General features: G+C 40.5%; 1 protein-coding gene across 1 annotated transcript in view; it reads left to right on the plus strand.

Annotated features, from left to right (window-relative positions):
* Positions 1–20834, plus strand: part of jph3b (junctophilin 3b) — a 42196-nt gene that overhangs the window by 17589 nt on the left and 3773 nt on the right. The window contains exons 4-5 of the mRNA XM_046393188.1: positions 12459–12583; positions 13677–14674. Coding sequence (XP_046249144.1) covers positions 12459–12583; positions 13677–14674 — 1123 coding nt within the window. The remainder of the gene's footprint in view (positions 1–12458; positions 12584–13676; positions 14675–20834) is intronic.

Consider the following 20834-nt stretch of genomic DNA (forward strand, 5'->3'; position numbering starts at 1 on the left):
TTCCTCTCTTATCATTCTGTCCTTGTTGAGCCAGTGTCCACCGTATACTGTCTGAATCATTGGGGGAGTTGGCTCTGCCTATAAACACTTGTGGATGGCTTCATTCAACATTATAATTGAGATCAGTGGCAGATTAAGAACAAGATTAAGGTTAAGGTGAAAGTAGGGTTAAGGAGGTTATGGTACAATTGAAACAGCAGGCAAAGCGAGACCGTCAGAAGCAGTTAAGACTGTGATGAACTTACTCTGCTGAATGGAAATGAGTAGCTGCTCTCATTATAACTCTGCTCATTGAACTAAAACAATGAGCACAGTTGGGGTCGTGATGTTAATGGGCATGCCCTGACCTTCTTTACTGCGGCTAGAAACTTTTGGACAGGAATATGAAGCAAATATTTTTGTTTTTCAGCTCAGAACTCAAAGCAGAAATTAATTAGCTGTCATGGGACCAGTCGAGGGATACACATTGATACCCTTGTCACGTGGAGACCCATCAGAAGTAGGCCTGTGGCCCATTTTGGTCCCAGACCTTGTTGTTTCAAGGAACCAGGTTATAGGGCCATGGTTACAGCTGTTCTGTGGCAGTATTAGCTGTCAAAGCTTCTTTGTTGAACATTATACATAGACAGAGTTTGCATGATACGATTTGAATAAGAAAATATAAGTAGTTGACTTTGGATAATGTTGACTTTGGATAATGTTACATCAACAAGATCAATCAAGCGATACAAACTGAGAAAGCAATTAGGCTCCTAGCTTTGTAGAAATGCCATTCCACAGTTAAATTTATATCCACTAAAAGATGGTTTGTCAGAGCCATTAAAATGCTTACACCCCTACTGGCTATACTGGTATTTAAACAGTATTTGTCTGACACTGTAGCAACAGCCTTGAGTTGTTAAAATATGAGAAAAAGTGACTTAATATGACAGTTCTGGTTTTAGGCTCTGTCCTAAAAGTTAGATAGAGTGTTTAGAGTGTTTTGTAAGTTTAGTTTTAATTAGTTATTTGATGCTGTAAAAAGGGGGTGAAAGCGCGAGCTCGCGATCGGTTCAAATAGATGTATGGACAGCTGCTCTACCACCCGATCACCACTGACCCTGGCTCCAAATGACGTCCACAGCGCAAGATGGCAGCACTTGTATCTGAGATATTTTGGCTTATTTTTTCTACAATCGGAGGAAGTGGAGATGTCTCGTCCGTCTCTGTATATGTCAGAGGTGCCAGCCCACATTTTTGCCTCCATTAGGACATGTTGATGAAAAGATGGGATTGGCAACAAATGGGATAAAAGGCTGCAGTGAAAGCAGCCTCATACAGTGGGTTCATTTGTGAATTAACTGGTTGTCTGAAAAGGGGTTAGCTTTACTATCTGATTAACAGCTGACCTTGGAACAGATCAATAATGTAACAACGTGTTACATACTGACATCATGGTCAATAACGCTAACTTATATACACTATATGTATTGATTAGATCACCAGTTTTTTCTCAACCAGATGGGGGCAGAGACACAAGAACATCACAAAGAAATGGTTTGAGGTAGAAAAAAGCAAGAAAATTAGAGATGAAGAAAGTTTAAAAGTGGGAATTAAAGAGAAGAAAATAAGAAAGTGAGACAGAAAAAGTAGGAGAGAGTGAAAGAGATTTCCGCATTATGCCAACAATGCTGGCAGGCAGCCTGAGAGAGAGAGCAGAGAGGCTGAACCAGAGGCTGACACACATACACACACACACACACACACACACACACACACACACACACACACACACACACACACATATGCTCTTCCTTATATGGTTATTATAGGCTTATTGTGTGGTAATGTAAGTAAAAACATGCCTATGTTTGTTGAGGATGCATGCAAGAGGATACAGGAGCTCAATGACTGAAGACCCAGTTATGGGCTGTCACACTGAAAGTAACGTAGACAACTAAGTTAGAAAACACATCAGTCACTGAGTTGTCATATGTTAACAAAATTAGGTCTCTCTGCTCAAGCTGCACAAATGGCAATTTGTATGTTTTACATTATGTTATAACAGCCTATCAGCCATGCAGTGAATAGACTGTCACCATTCAGACTTCCAGCACAGACAGAAATACCCTGACAGATGATCAAAAATTTGTTACATGTTTAGTCTCACACTAATAGAAACTGCCAGTATAAATGACAGGGGAGGGTGGCAAGGACTTGATACAACCTAACAAAGGGGCTTAAAATACAATACATTGTCACCGTCATTTTGTAGAAGTCCAGATATCCACATAACTAATTTAATTGTGCATGGTATAACTTGCCATAAATTAAACTTTAAGGAAGGAGGGAAATTAATTTTGTAAACATGTGCATCAATAAAGACAAAAGGCATATATTAATAAGAAATACTGAATATCCTCTATATAATAATATATAATATCTTAAAAAGTGAGTGAGATCCAATCTTTGAAACATCAGGGCAAAGGATTCCGTCCAGAGACAACTGTACTCATCACAGCCTGTCAGCAAATTTTTTGACACTGTAATTCCTCAGAGGCTTAAAATGAGCATAATGGCTAGGCAAAGTCAAGTATGCTGTTGTAAATGGTGTCAAAATTCTCTATCCCTGGTTCACATCCTCTAATATGTAAGTTGTATAGTTTAATATGAAATGTTTTGAAAATGTCTTTACCTGTACAACAACAGCTGAACTTATAAGGAGAGACAACTTGAGGCATGAGATATGAGTATACAAAGAGTTTATAGGGGTGTTTTATCTTCACCATACTGTTACGGCAATATGCAATGTAGGTAAATTAAGACTTCCAACTGGTCATCAGTAAAAGGATATATAAATATATGTACACATTTTCAATGTTCCACCCAGAAAAGCATTTATTTGTATTTTAAATGAGACCCCGTTTCTACGTTTGACACTATTTTGTGTGTCTAACATATTTGTATATAGGTCACAGAAATTTAAGTCAGGATACTTGATGTTTAATAATAGTTTCAGAACTCTGGTTTTTTTGTTGGGCAATAGTTTTCAACTGGAGCTCTGGTGTATATGTGTGTCCTACAGAGTTAGAATTGGCATTAGTGTTTTTATAAGACAGAAAACAAGCAAATTACTTATTATGGTGTCATATTCCTGTATAGGTACTTCTAGCATTTTACTTTAACTCTAAATGTTTAATTGTCAATTGAATTGTGATAATTTCATACTATTATTGAAAACAAATGGTCACATTTGGTATAGAATTTGTATTTCTCTGATTTACAGCCACATTCCCCATAAACTAAGGTTGATTAGTTTCACCTGGTTGTCTGTTGTGCCAGGCTGTTGGTTTTTCTTCATTTCATTTTTGGACAAGTGTCTGTAAACAGTTTGCTGTCATTGTTCTATACTGTTGAGTTTTTCCTTGAAACCCATTGAAGTTTACACATAAATTTAAAAGGTCTGTGGGTTTGAACAATGTTTGACTGAAGCACATGAGTCTTAGTTTGCATCCACAGGTGCATCTGGCAGAGTTAAGACATGAAAACAAGAAATAAACACAGTCAGGTCATTCAAACTTCAGCTAATGTGTGCTGAGGAGGATTGTGCTCGGATATTTGGAGGGCAGCAGCTCATGCGCAAGGGGGGGACTTAAATTATTTTTGGGGAGGGACAGAGTGTCCTTGTTTAAAGTAGGGTGCCACTTTATGCTTGCTTGAAGCAGATAAACCCAGATCTCAGTGCAGTACTTGAGTGAACCTTTTTCATGATACCAGTCACAGGAAAAACAAAAGTACAATCTATAGCCATACTGTAATAGCTCTGTGAGGCCACCAAGCTAAATGCATCTTAATTCAGTGTGCAAGCATGTTAACATGCAACCTATTAAATATTATCACCATACTAATGGTATCTCTCTAGAAACAGCCCACATCTGTATTTAGTTAGTCAAAACTCTAAATGTATGCTAAATTTTTAAAACCATAACATGTTCAAAGATGAAATCTTTAAAACCGAAGCAGCATAAAGTGCTCACCACACTGCTGAACCTTGACAAGAGAAAATAACATGCATATTTCACTAATTCGACAGTATCAAAGTGGGGATGCTCCAAGCTCAGTGCAGACCGTCCAGGTATGTGATGCAGAAAGCTGGTTTTCTTGGATAATGGCAGAAATCCAACAAAGTACAAGTTACAATCTTCACTGTACATACAGTACAGTTGTAGCTCAATCTTTAAATCAACTCTCACCAGCTTTCTCCTTGTACATCCATGCACGCACACACACACACACACCCACAGAAAAATCTAACCCAGATTCAGACAGCAGCATAGCCTGGGACATCACAGCCTCTTGGTGTGTGTCCCAGAACAGTACAGCAGGGTATTTCCTTGTGGAACACCAGGAGAAGCCCTGAGAGGTGAAACAGTCACAGGATAGTTGCTGCATGATAGTCTTGGAGCGAAAGCATAACAGCAATCTGGTTCAAGGATGGTTTGTCCAACTTTCCTGAAGTGTGAGTCTTTCTAAAAATGTTCATAGGCAACTTCTGAATCCAACTTTTTAAAACTGACCCACGCTGAAAGGCTGAGAGGTCCTGGATCTGGAAAATTTTATGTTAGCTGTACACAAGCCTGACATTAAATCCCAGATTTATGTATGTGTGTGTTGACGCATATTCCTGTAGTTGTGGGAACAAAAATCTGTTTCCACAGGCACATTGTGAGGACCTGCCTTACTAATTGGAACAAAACACAAGGCAAATCATTAAATATTAGGGTGAAGACTTGCTTTAAGGTCAGGTTGAGGTTAGAGTTTGGTTAAGATAAGGGTTAGGATTAGGCAAGTGATGTTTATTGTTATGGTTAGGAGGTGGTTAAGCCTCCAGGAAATGAATGGAAGTCTGTGTAATGTTCCCAAAAGTGATGGAAACACGACTCTCTCTCTCTCTCTCTCTGTCTCTGTGTGTTTGTGTGTGTGTGTGTGTGTGTGTGTGTGTGTGTGTGTTTGTGAGAGAGAGAGAGATACTAGGGTGATGTGCCCTGATTGTTGTTGTCACATGTGTTGATGTCACTGATGTGGCATCAGGCTACCTGTGATTAGCAGATAAACACACCATTGAGTCACTGTGCTTTGTGGATGGAGCCCTTCACTGCAGTCCTGTGACCTGGTTTCATCAGCAAGCCTAAAGCCCAGCACTCACTCTCAGACGCATGCATGCACGCATACAATATTAACAGTGATGCATACCGGAAAGCTCTGTTAGACATTCAGGTATGAATCATCCTCCTTATCATCAACTGGTTCAGAGTAATGACAGAGATGATGGAAGAGCTTAGCATGAGTTCTGGATTAGACTTTCTCTCCCTGCCTCTATCCTCACTTCTTTCTTCAATGTGTATCTCTTCCATCTTGTGTTTGTTTTGGCTCTCCCCTTCGTTGCTGTCTTCCTTTAACTCGTTCGAGCCTTGGTGTCCTTGCTTATTTGCTCTGTCTGCATTTTAACCAACAATATACCTGTGTCCAAGTGTTTGTGATACTTTACACAAAAGGCTGACACCTGAACAGTGATTGTCCAATTAAAGCTTAGCAACTGCATTGTAAGTTTGTGAAGCTTTCTTCGCATGTTGAAGTGGTTTTCTTTAGATGTGCAGTAATACTGATACTTGACATACCAGCCTGTTCTTACTCCTAAAGTGAGTATAGAGTATAGAGAGAAAAGTTCAAGGTAGCTGGAGGGAGGGCTGGATGGGAGGGCTCAAGTCCATGCAGGAGTCTAGGGTTAAGTCCATTGTGTAGTCAAATGTAAGTTGCTGTGTTTTGAACATATGTTATGTAGGTACGTATGCGATGTAAGTCGACAGAACACATCACATATAACTACATTGTTTTGATTTATGAAAAATATCTGCAAAAGTAATGACATTCCAATCAACTTTCAGTTCAATCAACCCAGTTCTCTACTTGATGTTTGCTGTAACAATTTTGTAAGGCTACTCTGTATGTTTCTTACAGCTGAACCAACTGAATGGTGAAACACAACAGACGTAAACATGTGCGTTGTGTTTATATTCTAAGAGACCACCAAAGTGTTTTTCCTGAGCCCAACGTATTTTTTGAATTGTTTGTAATAGGGGCGCTGTGTATTTACACTATGCTACAAATGGCAGCAGTGTCACAAGACGCTGAATGTCATTTATATGCCAAGTGATGTGACACTGAAAGCCAAGCTTTGTCGTGTCATGGCTGTTTTTTAACCTGGTTAGCTCTCCATGGTAACACCTAACGTGGACCACAGGGAGGTTATGTTCAGAGTTTTAGATTGTAATGGCTATCAGCCTGGGCCTTCAGTGGGGACGTACCTGACTTAGTCCACCTCTTCATACAACCACTATCACGTCACTATTAATACAACAAGAAACACAGTTAAGACAACTCCAAACCGCTACACTACAACCGCAGCTGTGCCATGTACATCATCCGGAGCAGTGCAGGAGTGCTAGTCACACTTGGACGTGACTTTTAAGTGACCAATCAGAGGACGGAAGAATGCTGACGCTTTACAGAGCCAGCTAGCTGAGCCCTGGGAGGCGTCGCAGTGAGGATTCTGAAATCTGATTGGTTAAAGAAACAGTCAATGGCTAATATAGTCTAAATTGCATGGGACAACACTACTGACTCTGAAGGCCCTGAGCAGATTAGACTGACATGGCAACACACAGAGGCTGAAATCTGATTGGACAGAAATCGAACATCCACATACACATACTGGAAGGGGTGCAGCTAAGAGAAATGCTACGAAATGAAGAGAATAAACTGTTGGGAATAAATTAATACAATTTCATGGAACAAATATTAGAATTTAGGTTGTAAATTTAGGTCAGTACTTCAGTGCAGAGAAGGCCTTGATGGCCCTGACAGCCCGCCACAACATTGTCAACCAAGTAGCTGTGTGATTAGAACAGATTAGTGTTAACTGCATCCCATGTTATTTGTGTTAATGATTTATCATTAGAAACAATTTCGATATATCAAGATACCTTGGCAGGTCTCAGTAGCCATCACAGCCATCTGAATCGGACTCGAACCTTGAGGTACCTAGCCTCAGCTGTACTTTGCATTTAGTGCTAATAGGGCTCGAAAGGGTGACGTAACAGAGTGGGAAAACTGCAATGCATTGTGGGCTTTACGGGCAACTGAAGTTTGTTTGGCTGCATATGTGATGCTGCTCCTGTGCTCTGTTAAAACTGTTAAGTTAAAACCTGCTGTGTCGTTAACTGCCACAAACGTTCACATGATCGTTTCGGTAAAAAAACGATGGGGTGAGATTTTTCTCATTTCCAACATGGAAGCAAAGCCAAGGAACTCAGATCTGTGCGCTAACAAGGAGACGCCGAATGGCCTGGATAGCGGCCGTGAGACCACCAAACATCACTTTCAACGCAATCACCCGACACATGTTGGTGTGTTCACGGCATTTTCAGAAAATAAAATGAATGGCTGCTAATCTTGGTCTGCTTATTTCTATTTATCCTTAACATGTCATTGATATGTCAGGTGCAGGGAAACATCCTCAACTGCTACTTGCTCATATGGTGACAAACACCAGGCCTACACTTTACAAACTACCTGATGGTGATGATAAATATTGTAGTTCAGTAGCAATGTATGAAACTATATTCCAACTACTTTAATTGAGCCATAAGAAGTCCTCTGTGAGACCATGTGCCATTTACTCATGCAATAATGTGTAACACTTCTTGTTTTAAAGTATTTTCAGTTTATTACAAACATTCTTGTGCAGTGCAGTGACACTGTTAAAGTTCCAGTAACAGTGCAAATAAGGTGCCAACAGCAAAAGACTGTGTGCAAACAGATAAATAACACTGCAAATGAAGTGCAGTGTGCAAACCCAGATAAGTATCACTGCATGTGCTCATATGGATCGATTTCACTAATTTAACTAATTTTTTCGATGTACCGAGCATTTGGAACAGGGTCTAGCTTGTCTCAATATGATCCATTGCCCGTCTCTCTTGTACAGTCCATTTTTTTATGGTGTGTCTTTCTCTCTCGCAGCACCATATCTAAAGCAAAGGGATGTAAACAAAAAACTTTTGCTAGCAAAAATGGCGACCGCGGCACACAATGGATTGCGAGATCACGTGCCCTTTCGAGCCCTATTGCGAAAGGTTAGCAAGCTAACAGACTTAACTTTAAACTTTAAACATTATGACTCAGTATGCTAATATTGTCATTGCAAGCAAATTATTGTTTATTGCAAACACTGTTCCATTGTTATGCTTTGTATTAAACAACTTAAAGTAATTTTGGAAACTTTTAATAACAATTTGTTTGGAATTAACTGCACAATATGGTCATGCCATCAGTATAAAGTACCACTGAAAGAAGATACACCATAATTTATAAAGCCAGAGTGGATATAATGAGCAGCCCTGACTAATGACAGTGGTATTTTTAGTGCTAGTGGCTCTCAGAATTACAGCACAACCGTATTTTTTTGTAAATCCTGTTCCTTCCTGTCATAAGGAAGACATTGCAGCTTGTCCTCCCTCCCCTTCTTTTGCGTTAATGTAGAGGTTGTCAGTCTTTCATGCACTGCTGTAATTACGCTGTCTCATAATTAATCTGGTAATAATTCACTGATGTCGAATACTCACCACCTTTTAACACCATCTTCTTCCCTCCTGTTCAGTCTCCTGACACCATTCTCTATCACGCCCTCTGTGCCTTGTCTTTGTCACATACCCCCTGACCATCACCTCACTCCATCTCTTGTGCTTTTCTCTCTTCTTGCCCTCCATCTGTAACCCTTTTTTCTTTTTGGAAGGGATGTTATGATGTATAATGAAACCACCAGGCAGAAACAGGTTGTTTCCAGGGAAGACAGGAGTTGGACAGGAAGTTGTGGATTTTTTTTTTTTTTGGGGGGGGGGGTTACAAATAAATACACTCTTGCCTCACTAGCAAGAGTGTATTTATTTGTAACATTTAAACCATTTAAACCTCATGAGTATGAGACTTGTAAAAAAAAAAAAAAAAAAAAAAAAAAAATCTACATGTGATTATGTCATATGAAACAGTAAGATAGTCTTCTCTCTCCTTACACCTCACCTCCCCCACAGCCAACAAGCACACACTCACACACACGGTGGTGTTGAGTATACTGTGGGCCTGGCATAGCAGCGCTGGCAGAGAGTGCAGAGAGGGGCAAAGAGAAACAGAGAGGCGAAGAGCAAAAAAATCAATAACCATCGACATGCAACACTGCATCAAGACTGTTACTGCCCAGAGAGAGAAAAGTGAGAGATGGAGAGCTTATTTTACACGATTCAAGAGCCCTTCAAAATACAGAGAAAGATAGGCGGTTGCAAAGAGAGGTACGAAGGTGAAGGGAGGGTTGTGATTGAGAGAAAAAAATCTATTTGATATAGCCAGAGAGGAAAAAGAGGGAGGGTGGTACAAGAGGCAGATGAAATAGGGATTGTGATAAAGAAGGAATGAGCAATTAGGAAGATGCAGAAATGAAAGGAAGAGCACAGAAAGTATGAAAAGGAGGCTGTATCGGAGCAGTTAGAGAGATGAAGGAGATGTGAAAAACCCAACAAGCAGGGACAGTGAGATGAATTATTTTGTGATAATAAACGTATTTTCAAGGAAAAGATTACAGAGTCTGTAAACAGATGAATAATAGTAGCTCTGCAATAATTGCTACTGTGTGAAGTATCATGTAAAATTCTGATGCCTGTTCTGTGTGTTCGTGTGTGTGTTTCACCCTATGGCTCAGATGTCTTTTGTAATGAGAGTCGTCAGCCATAACAAGACACAACAAATGAGTCAGATATGAATGAGACAGTGTATGCTGCATGTTCTTTAAATAATGATATCAGTGATGTGATTGTACAGTGTGTACCGGTAGATGTATTATTTAAGTTTCCATGATCACAGGAAAAGGTGTCCTGAGTCTAATTGGGGTCTGCAAACAATGGTTAACATATGGTGTTTTCTCCAAAGTGTTATCTACTGAAATTAATGAACATGTAGAGACCCAACATCAATATTGTCCCCATAACGATGAAACTGGATAAATGTATTTGCTAAGTTGAGAGTCTAATTTAATACTTCATATTCAGGAATGTTTAAGAGTTGTAGTGAGTCCCAAGACCCACTGAGGGGGTCCGAGGAAAACTGAGTGGGCCCCCAATGTAATTTGTATTTTCTGACAAATTGAAATGTTATAATCCTGTTTGATGTTAATAGGCATGTGGTGCCTCCTGCAAGTGAGCTCATTATCTCATCACCACAGTTTTTATGCATTTGCACTGACAATAGCCATGGCTGAAGGTAATGTGTTTTCGGGTTGTCTGGAATGAGACAGACATCCTGACGTCCAGACCTCCTATTCTCGTGAACGTTATCTCAGGACCGCCTTGGGTGGACTCAAAGATGAACTGATTAGAATTTGGTAGTCAAAGATCACTGCACAAAACACATTTCTAGCCATAACCCAAGAATTCATACACTAAGTATAACAAAAATATCAAAGAGGTTAAAATGATCAAGTGTTGACATTTTTATTCCAAAGGTCAAAGGTCAACTTCACTGTGACATCATAATGTTTTCTGTCCATAATTCACCACCATGAATCAGGAACAGAAGGGCGGATTGTGACCGTATTTCACATTTGGTCACATACTGAATTGGTGACTCTAATCTTGGGTGTCCACCCTGAAACTGGGCTGATTGTAAAGATCTTCTGCTGGGTTGAAGATGTGTGTGAAGCTTCCACCTTTTAGAATTTGTAGCTTCTTTGCAGCAACATCCACATTTGAAGCATTGCGGTCTGCCACAAGCTCACTGGTTTTGCTGATGTTGAGCTTCAGGTGATTGTTGTTGCACCATGTGGTGAGGCTTGCGGTCAGTCGCTACATATATAATGTCACTCTGGTCAGACATAATGTAAATTTCAGCTTGACAGGTGCACAGAGACAAACAACCTCAAGGTGGTAATTCTGTTTTTTTCTGATTTAATTTTTTTTAGACTGCATGTGGTGTAGGATATGACATAGACTCAACATAGTGACTGTCCTCCATTCTATGTTCAAAGGCTTTTGGAGAAAAAAAGAATTTTGATGACACTGTTTGCATTTGAAAATTATGTATGACCACACAACCCTGCTGAAAAAGCTTTGTTGGTCCAAGACTGTTTTTCCCAGCCGAGAAGTATTTTCAGATTGTTTTCCCTCCACGCGGATACACCCGAATGGGTTGGTGGTGTGTTACGTCCCAAATTCCAATCTCTGCTTTGTCCCTCCTAATCTCTCTGATCAACAATACTAGACTATGTTTTAAGACAACCAAACTCACAATTTACAGTAACTTTTTCCATTTACATATTGTTGTGTTCTGTCAGACAACTGAAGGAGCATGAAATTGTCATTTATGTCAGCCTTTCAAAAATCTCTTTTTCAGTTGTGAAAAATGTTGGTCTGGACATGAGAGCTAAGAATGTAGCCTGCTTAGTGTGACATTATTGGTTATGGGTCACACATTAAAGGTTACCAACTTGTTTGTATGTGGGTCCCAAAAGGTCAACAAGAACCTTTTGTAATGATTGTGATTAATTTAATTTGCATCCAGTTTCCTGAACGAGAGCTTTGCCAACCATCAAAGAACTGGGTCTGTCTGATTTGAGTAGTTCCCCAAGTAAGTCCACCATCTCGGGCAGATAAGTACACAACACCACCTGGACAAACGCGCAAAACTGTAATTAAGAGCAGTAATTTGTTACGCTAATTTATGATTATATTTGCTAATAATTATTTTGGACAGAATAGCATTTTTCGTAATGTTCATATTGTTATCGTGTCCAAATATTAAAAATCTATATTTAGACAAATTGTCAAATTGTGCTTTGATGCTTTGGAAATATTGCTCTTAAAACTTTCATATCAGTGAAGCACTTAAAAAAAAATCATACTGTCTACTACAAACAGTCATTTGGAAATGTGTCCGCTACTAATATCAGGCAGCAACTCCAATCAGGTAGTGGCCACATTGCAAGGTATCTCATCACCACATGGGCAGCAAACACCAGAGGGCAATACAAAGTAAATGGAGGTGATGAACTGGTTGCATTCTGGGTATCCTGTGTGTGTTCAATACACCAGGGTTCAACCTCAAATGTATGTCAGCGGAAAACTGAAATACTTGTTGCAGTGCTCGCACTTTCATTGTCATTGTGTTTTTTCCCCCTAATGTATGGGCACAATTTTTCTATTCTGTTCTGTTCTTTTGAACAAGAATTCCTTATCTGCTATACCTTTTTCCTATAGGAACTAGTTTTGGTCACCAGTCCCAGTGATTCTGTTTTCATACTTTTCTCATTTTAAAAGATAAAATGTTGTGTATTTACTGTGCTCTATGCATTCTGTTCCCTGTTTTTTGTCTGTCAGGACGGCTCATGCACAGGGTAAAGCAGAGGCAGCAGTAGGAGCAGCTCAGAAAGCCCAAGAAGAGAGTCGCATGGCCAGGCTCACCGCCAAGCAGTTCTCGCCTTCCTTCCAACACCCAGGAAATGGTGGGCACACACACTCACCAAAATCACAACACACACACACACACGTGTATATATATATATATATATATATATATATATATATATATATATATATATATATATATATATATATATATATATCTACTGCAGCACATGTCCATAATCAACAAAATCAGCCAAGCAGACACATAGGTAACAACACTTGTGTGTATGTATGCATGAACAAATAAAACACATGCCCATTTGTGTGTGTGTGGGCTGATGATAAAGGTCATTGTGAACCACCCTCCAGCTTTGTGTTTCTACCTCTGTCACTCATACCTTTACAGCACTGCAGGTAGCCAACCCACAATAACATGCACTACTAAGTGCTGGGACAAACACACTGACTTCATGACACATACTGTACACTCCCACATACAGATACCTGAGATGACAGTGATTGTTCTTTTGCCTTCTATTCTGCTCTCAGCAGCTGTCTGTTTCTCTCTCTCTATCTTTCTCTCTCTCTCTCTCTCTCACACACAAACACACACACACACACACACACACAAACTCCATGTTATTGTGAGGACCCCTGTGTCAGCAAGTATCAGCACTGACATTTTGAGATATACATACTGAGCATCATGTACCCTACTGTTCCCTGTTCACATTTGTTCTTCTTCAGGACTTTCTGTCTTTTCTCATCCCAAATGAATTCAAAGGTGGCTGTCTAGAAGGTTTTCAACATGTCCAGACGTGAAGCTCATACAATTGATCTGATGGACAACATTTTGATGTAATTCCGGTTTGTTTTAATGAAGTGTAATCAGGGGCATGAGGAAAATGTTGTGGTGCCCCAAGACCATCGGCAGCCACAGAGGTGGTGCTTGTACTCATTCATTCTGTGTTTGTAATAACTGTTAACTTAGCAGTTTCATTCAAAAATATTTGTGCACCTTAATCATTTTCATACAATCCCTTACAAGTACTAAAACAATATGTATGCCATTGCTGGCTGTACTGATACCCGAAGTGCTGTCATTTCAACAAATTTCAGCAGAAAGTAAGAAGTGATGACTGCTGAATGTCAAATGCCCATCGTCTTTCCTATGTTATCTGTCTGTTGCAGGCATGGAGGTGCAGCGTCCCAAACGTCAGGTGTCCAGTGAAGTGGAGGGCGAGGGACTGTCGAGTAGCGCTGGCACCGCCGATAGCCCTGACCTTTACGTCAAGAGCGCGGGCTCCGACGACCCCTCTAACGATGCTGCAACCCCAGACCTCAGCCCCCCTTCTTCCTCACCACCCCACACGCCACCTCCCCCTGCCCGACCATCTCAGCGCAGCAAGAGTGCTCGCTTTCACCGGCAGAGTGCCGTGGACCATGGGGACAGGGGGAAAGATGGAGGAGAAAGGGGTGAGAAAGGTGGCGGAGGAGGGCAGACAGAGATCCAGGTGTTGATGGAGGTAGGAAGTGGGGGAGGTGAAGGCGGAGGAGGAGGGAAGGCGGAGTATTCACGGGCCAACAGCTGGAGTGAGGACAAGAGGAGAGGGGTGTCGTCAAAAGGGGGACTCAGTGGACGAGGAGCTAGCCGTACTAATGGGCACAAACACAGCTCCTCCAATCACAAGTCCCGAGAACACGGGTTATCTAATCACAGACAGCCCAGAGGGGACAGGTGGACAGAGTCATCCTCTTCTGCTTCCTGGACATCCGGGCACAGAGGCGTGCATGGCAGGGGAGGCCGGCTGCTGGAGCAGGATGAGGAGAAAATTAGCAATTATGAGATGGAGATGAAGCCTTTACAGCCCAGAGACTCCACTACCCACAAACCCTATGGGCATGGGGAGGAGAGGCACGGGCAGAGTCATGCTCACGGAGAGGGGCGCTCGCATACTGTGCAACGACAAAGGCATAAGAACCGTGATGGGAGGGAGGGGAGGGAAGGAAGAGACGGGAAAGAGGGGAGGGAGGGGGGTAAGGACTCAGTGCACAAACTGGACAGACCAGGGGAAAAGATGGATTCACGGCCTTTACGTCGAGACCTCACTCTCTCTCCCCCTCTGAAGTCCTCGCCCATTACACCGGAGCAGCACGACCACAGCCTCATGCAGAGCAAAGGCAATTCGGTAAGACTCATATTGAGGACACTAACACAACTCTGTTAGTTAAACTAATCCAACCCTGTTGGCTATGAAAATATTGCACGTGTGTCATTGTTGTTATCTGGGTACAACAAAAGAGTCTTTTAGCGCAAAAATATGTTTATGTTCAGCTTAATTTTTCAGTAAGATATAATGTGTAGCATTTCTGCATTTAAATAACTTAAAATGACAAGACCAGGGATGTATAATTTTCCCATGAAGGGCCAAAACTGAAACTTAATGATGGACTAAACCTATTTTGGTTTAGTTTGTCAGGGTTCTTGATAGACCAGTCAAGTTCTTTCACTCCAAACTGGGAAAACCATCTTTTCTTAGATTTCCTTAAACTCACATTCATTTTTTTTGGCAACTTGGAGGCAGCACAAGAGGCTGCAATTGCAACATTGACATTATTATTTTACATACTTCATATAGTAAAAGTTTTAATGAACAATTAAAATTCACAAAATTAGCAGACATAGAGCAACATTAGCATTCAGTTGTAGTTGTGATTCTGGCCACCATTGCAATACAAACTCTCCTTTTAGCTCTGTTTTTGGTCTTCACCAGCTCTGCCTCTTTAGCAGCTAAAGGCTTCACTGTGTTCACCAGCTACTCTCTAACTTTTTCTATGATCACTGTATGAACAATTCATCTCACTTTACGTTCAGTCATTTTGTCCGTTGTTAACATAAAAATATTTATTATCGCAGCCTTAAATTTAAATAGTTGGCTCCTCTGCATGGCTTTGTTTGGCCTTAATATTACTCTGGACAGCAGCTGTATGGTGCATTTGTCATATCTGTCGTGTCACTGCCACACATTGATTTGACTAAAAGGATTTGTTGCCCACTGTCATGAGGATACATTCCATCCCCAGTGACATAACACAATGTTATCCCCCATATTAAGATAATCCTGGGGAAGAGGCACAAGGTTTAACCTTGGAAAATAAAGAAAGATTTTTTTGTACAATGAGCAAGCAGGGAGGATTATGCTGTTCTAATATAATTTTGTTGGCTACGTCTTGACTCAGGCTGGTGGATGGTCCCAACCATGCTAATCCTGGATGATAATACGGTCGCAGCATTAGCTAATGAAACCAACAGGAAAATCAGCAGCATGGAAAAACCACACACTGTACGCTACAGACAGGCAGTGAGCATAATATGAATGCAAGCTCTCTCTAACATGCACTCTCTACTTGTGTGTATACAGTTCCACACTTCTCACACAACTTAATTTTAAACAAATTTGTCTGCAACAGTGTTTGTAGTTTAATGACTTATAATGCTACCTGCTATTAGAAAACATGAAGCCCAAAATACTCACTTTTGCTCTCTCTCTCTCTCTCTCTCTCTCTCTCTCTCTCTCTCTCTCTCTCTCTCACACACACACACACACACACACACATACACACACACGCACAATTGTGTTTCCATCACTTTTGGGGACATTGCACAGACTTACATTCATTTCCTGGAGGCTTAACCACCATCTAACCATAACAATAAACATTACTTGCCTAATCCTAACCCTGACCTTAACCAAACCCTAACCTCAACCTGACCTTAAAGCAAGTCTTTACCATAATATTTAATGATTTATTTTGTGATGATTTGCATTTTGTCCCCATAAATAAGGCTGGTCCTCACAATGGGACTGTGTAAACAGGTTTTTGTCCCCACAAGTACAGGAATATGCTCACACACACACACAAAGATATACAGGCTGAAAGAAACCCCCAGCGGTCCTCTCTGCACCTTAGTAACAGCAGACTGGCAAACTAGCCCCTTCCTCACAGAAAGCCCCCTATTGGTTAACCAGCGCTCTGTTGCTAGGGAACAGCTTATGCCTTGCTTCATCGGTGGCCAATCGGTGGGCATGTGTCAGTGACAAGGGGGCGGAGGGTGGGTGGAGGTGGGGTATGTGTGTGTGTGTGTGTGTGTGTGTGTGTGTGCGTGTGCTTGTGTGTGTTTGCAGCCTCAGAAAAGCAAGTGAGATTTGTGTAAGGCAGGTTCCCAGTATACATAGATACTATCACACTAAACACACACAGGGAACACTGTGAACAACATGGGAACACTGACACACACACACACACAGATGTGTGAAGCAGTCAAACATGCACACAGAATCTCATTTTATCAATAAGTTAATCAAACTTTTTTGACGTAGTGCTTTTTGTACAAGATTGCAGCACAGGATTACACAGAAACAGGAAAAAGCTGCTTATCTTTTTTGTCATCCAGTATAGCACTGCACCTCTGCATCCCCTAAAAGACATCCACAAATCATCATCATGGAACACAGAAATGAATCCCTGTGCATCCCAAAGGCTCATATTTACATGGACAATACCTCAGAGAGATGTGTCCCCAGAGGACTGAGTCCTTCTTGTTCCACAATAACAAAAACTAATGTGATGTCAAAGACATCTTAAATTAAATAAATAAAATTACATTTAAAGAAGAAGAGATGGGTTAGCCTTTAAACCAAGAGCTGAAATCAATATCTCCCCGTTATCGGATGAGCAGACTGTGATATAAGACACTAAAGCCTCCTTCTGTGTTAGTGGTAAATCATGGAACAACTGATAGGCCAGTGCTAGATGAATTAACAAGTTTAGCAGGTACACATTCTTAAAGTCTGTTTCACATGCAAGTAGTCAGAATTAGTAATTGGAAAACCAAGAGCAGAATCTTGAAGATGAATATACTACTACTACTGTCGCATTTTGGCTGGCCTGCAGTTTGTCTTAAGCGTTCTTGGGTGGACCACAAAAGAAAGTCTTACAGAAATGTAGTCGAAGCTGCTAATGATAAAAGCCTGTATATGTCCTTTGGTATCTGTGTGGGAGAGATATGGCAGTGTTTTTGTGAGATGATAAAAGGCACTGCCCCCAATATTTTGTATGTGAACTTCAAAATTCCAACGAGGATCAAAAAGCAGGTTACTAGCTTCTGTCAAAGCCTGTGTTCTAACTATTGAAACTTCTTTCTTTGATCTGTTGTAGGAAAGTCTGTGACATAAAAGATTAAGTTAATGCAGCCATCCTTTATTTACCCCCTTAGAGAAATTGATCAAATTTAACCCATCCTAAGTACACATTAGGAGAAGTGGTCAACCACTGCGTAGCACCCAGGGACCAACTCCTGTTCTTAGCCAGTACTTTAGTGAGGGACACTGACAGGACAAGTAAACTAACATAGACTTAAATGGCATCAAGAATATGTTCAAACAGTTTACCGGCAGCGTTTACATCACTGAGTGATGAGATGATTATAGCCCAGGGATTATGTCCATATTGGCCCATACTGTACCTCATGATTTTTATTGAATGCCACATTTCAGTGCCAATGCAGGAAGCAGTGATCCCTTTAAGTTGCGAGGCAGATTGTTAAGGTATGGAGATAGGGGTGGTGTAGTGTGTTGACTGAGGAGACTCAGGTTTGTGTCTCGTCCCAGTCCTGTACTTAACATAACCACAATCTCTTTCTAACCTTATCCAAATGTTTTATTTGCCCAAACCTGCAAAATCATCCAGTAGCTGTATAAAGCCCACATGACATTTACTGATGTTTTGCTCACTGTTCTCAACAATAGCAGACAGCATGATCTCTGCCAGACCATGAATGTATCAATTAGACCTGGATATGTGTTCGCCACTCAGTCTTGCTTCCAGTCTTTCCCAGTGGCCACTTGCAGTATTAGAGTGAAAAATTCCCATAGAACACCAAGAGAGGTCTGTTAACCTGTTGAGGACACCTTGAAATGCAATATTGGCTCGTTGTATTATGAATTTTTATCTATAGAGGTTTTATATTATAAAATTTCCCTCAAGCTGAGAAAGTTAATTTAAGAATCTCAGACATCATCACTATGTAAAGTCTCTGGGCTGAGCAGGAACGTGGGGGCGGGGCCAACAGGAGAAACATGACTGGGAATATTTAGCAGGCCGCAATACACAACTGCTAACTTTTTGAACTTGAAAATCGAGTGCATTTGTCCTTGTTGGCCACCATACAGCTTTTAAAATCTAATGATTTCACTGAATTATTTTTTAAAAGGATAATTAATTAAGGATCTAGGTTACTTTTCATCAAGAGATGCTTCACAATGCCAGTTCTTAGTGCCAGGGGAAGATGCCAGTAAATGGAAAAATGATTTGCCAGTACTTCACTGTCTGCGTAATAAGCATACTGTTATAAAAGGTGTTTGGGTCACAGGAGCTGGTGGAGGGATTAAGTTGCATTTCTCTATTAATGTCAGGAAAGTGGTTTACAATAATTTTAAGCAAAAGGAAAAGAACACCAAATGAGGGCTCATACTGTTTGTACTGTGATTATGCTTAACCTGATGTTTGTTATCGCTGAAGAGTTCTGCTCTGTGCATATTTAGAATTTCACACCAGGAGGATTAGTAAAGTGGCTCTGTTGACGTGTTTTCAAAAAGTAAATTGTAGTTATTAAAAATAGGTTGTGAGTTCAGTTTTTTTTTTTGCAATTCCCCAAATTCAGTCATACTTGAGGACTGAAGAAATAATGAATAGGACATGCTGATGTCAGAGCCACATAGATAAACTGTAGATGTCATCTCCTTTCGTTCCAGACAGTGAGAGCGGATTTAACCAATCCAGAGTGTACTTTTTCTCCCCAAAATTGGTGGGAAATTTTAATTTGTAGTTTTAAAATAGACCAAAGCACAAACACGTGTACTGGCCATTTTCTAGTGATGTCCCATTACACAGGAATATGTTTGAGTGTTTTGCAGGACAAAACTAGAGTTACTCACCTGGCCTGAATTAAGTGTTGAAGCATAATTTTGCATTGTCGTAAAAACATTGTTCACTTTGTTGCTGAAAGTTAGAGAAGATCTGTACTCCCATATGAGACTAAAGTCCCTCTTTAACTAAGCAGAGGCAGAAAAGGCTGATTATTAAACCCTCCTGCTTTGGTAATCATCTGTGACTCAGATCTGTGATAAGCCTATCACCGGATTGATCAGCAGAAACCTTGTTAGCATCCACTCTGGACAGATTCATTTACAACAGTGCACTAATGCTGTTTAATATAAGAGTGAAATGTTACTTAGAGTCCCTTTTTCACTCTCCCACTGCAGCTATTGTTAAAATTATTTTAGCGATAGACTTAATTAAAACCATAAGTCTTCTGCACCTCCTCTTTTTTTTCTGCACCTCCACCAAAATAAACTCAGATTCTAAAATCAGATTTAAAATCTAATTTTCAAGCATGGGAGACTGTTTGTAAGAGATACTGCTGCATCAATAATAATGTCGGTGAATGTACTAGATTCACTTTCTCATATTCACCCAGAAAGGACAGGTGGTCAGAAAGACTGGCCTTCACCCACATGACCCAGGTTGTCACCGAGCATCTGCTGAGGTGTCATCGAGCAAGACACTGACTCCCCACCAGCTCCAGGCTGCTGTTCTGCAGCAGAGCCTGCCCTCTGAGCTCACTCTGTCAGAGAAGGTGGGCTTCCCTGTGGGATCGACATCTTTTATTTATCTTGAGATGCAAATTACCCATCATCACTAATCATTGCACCTTTATTGACATTGTTGTTGGATGTTATCTCCATGCACTTTATATCAAAAACACAAACATTAAACTGAATTACAGTTTATTATTTTTGTGACATTTTCCTTGAAACCCCCAGTGCAAACTGAGAGAGTAAGGAAGAGAGTGAAGAGAGAGTAATTTTGTGAGGAAGTGGGGTAATAGTATGGCTCTTGAATGTTTTTTTCCCCTATTTATCTAATCTAATAAAAGTGTCAAATTGTGTTCTTTTGATCTAAGGAGTCCTGCAAAGCTCAAACCTTGAACATTCTCCCCTGACATGTCCTTATGATGGTGTATTATTCATCAGCTTGTCTCTCATCATTACTGTGCCAGCTTAGTGTGCTTGTGAATCTAGGGAGATTTTTTAATTAAGCCGTATTGCATAATTGTCTTAATGTGATTAGTGTCTGGATGCCTTATATTTCCCATAAGTTTGCGGTTTGTAACTCAAAGGAAATTTTCAGCAACCCATAGTGGTCATTTTTGATTCATACATTGTACTAAAGAAACAATTTAAGTCAGTTATTCAATTATATTTTTTAATTAACAATATCGAGCTT

The sequence above is a fragment of the Scatophagus argus genome, chromosome 7, assembly GCF_020382885.2.
Source record: "Scatophagus argus isolate fScaArg1 chromosome 7, fScaArg1.pri, whole genome shotgun sequence".
Classification (NCBI taxonomy): domain Eukaryota; kingdom Metazoa; phylum Chordata; class Actinopteri; family Scatophagidae; genus Scatophagus; species Scatophagus argus.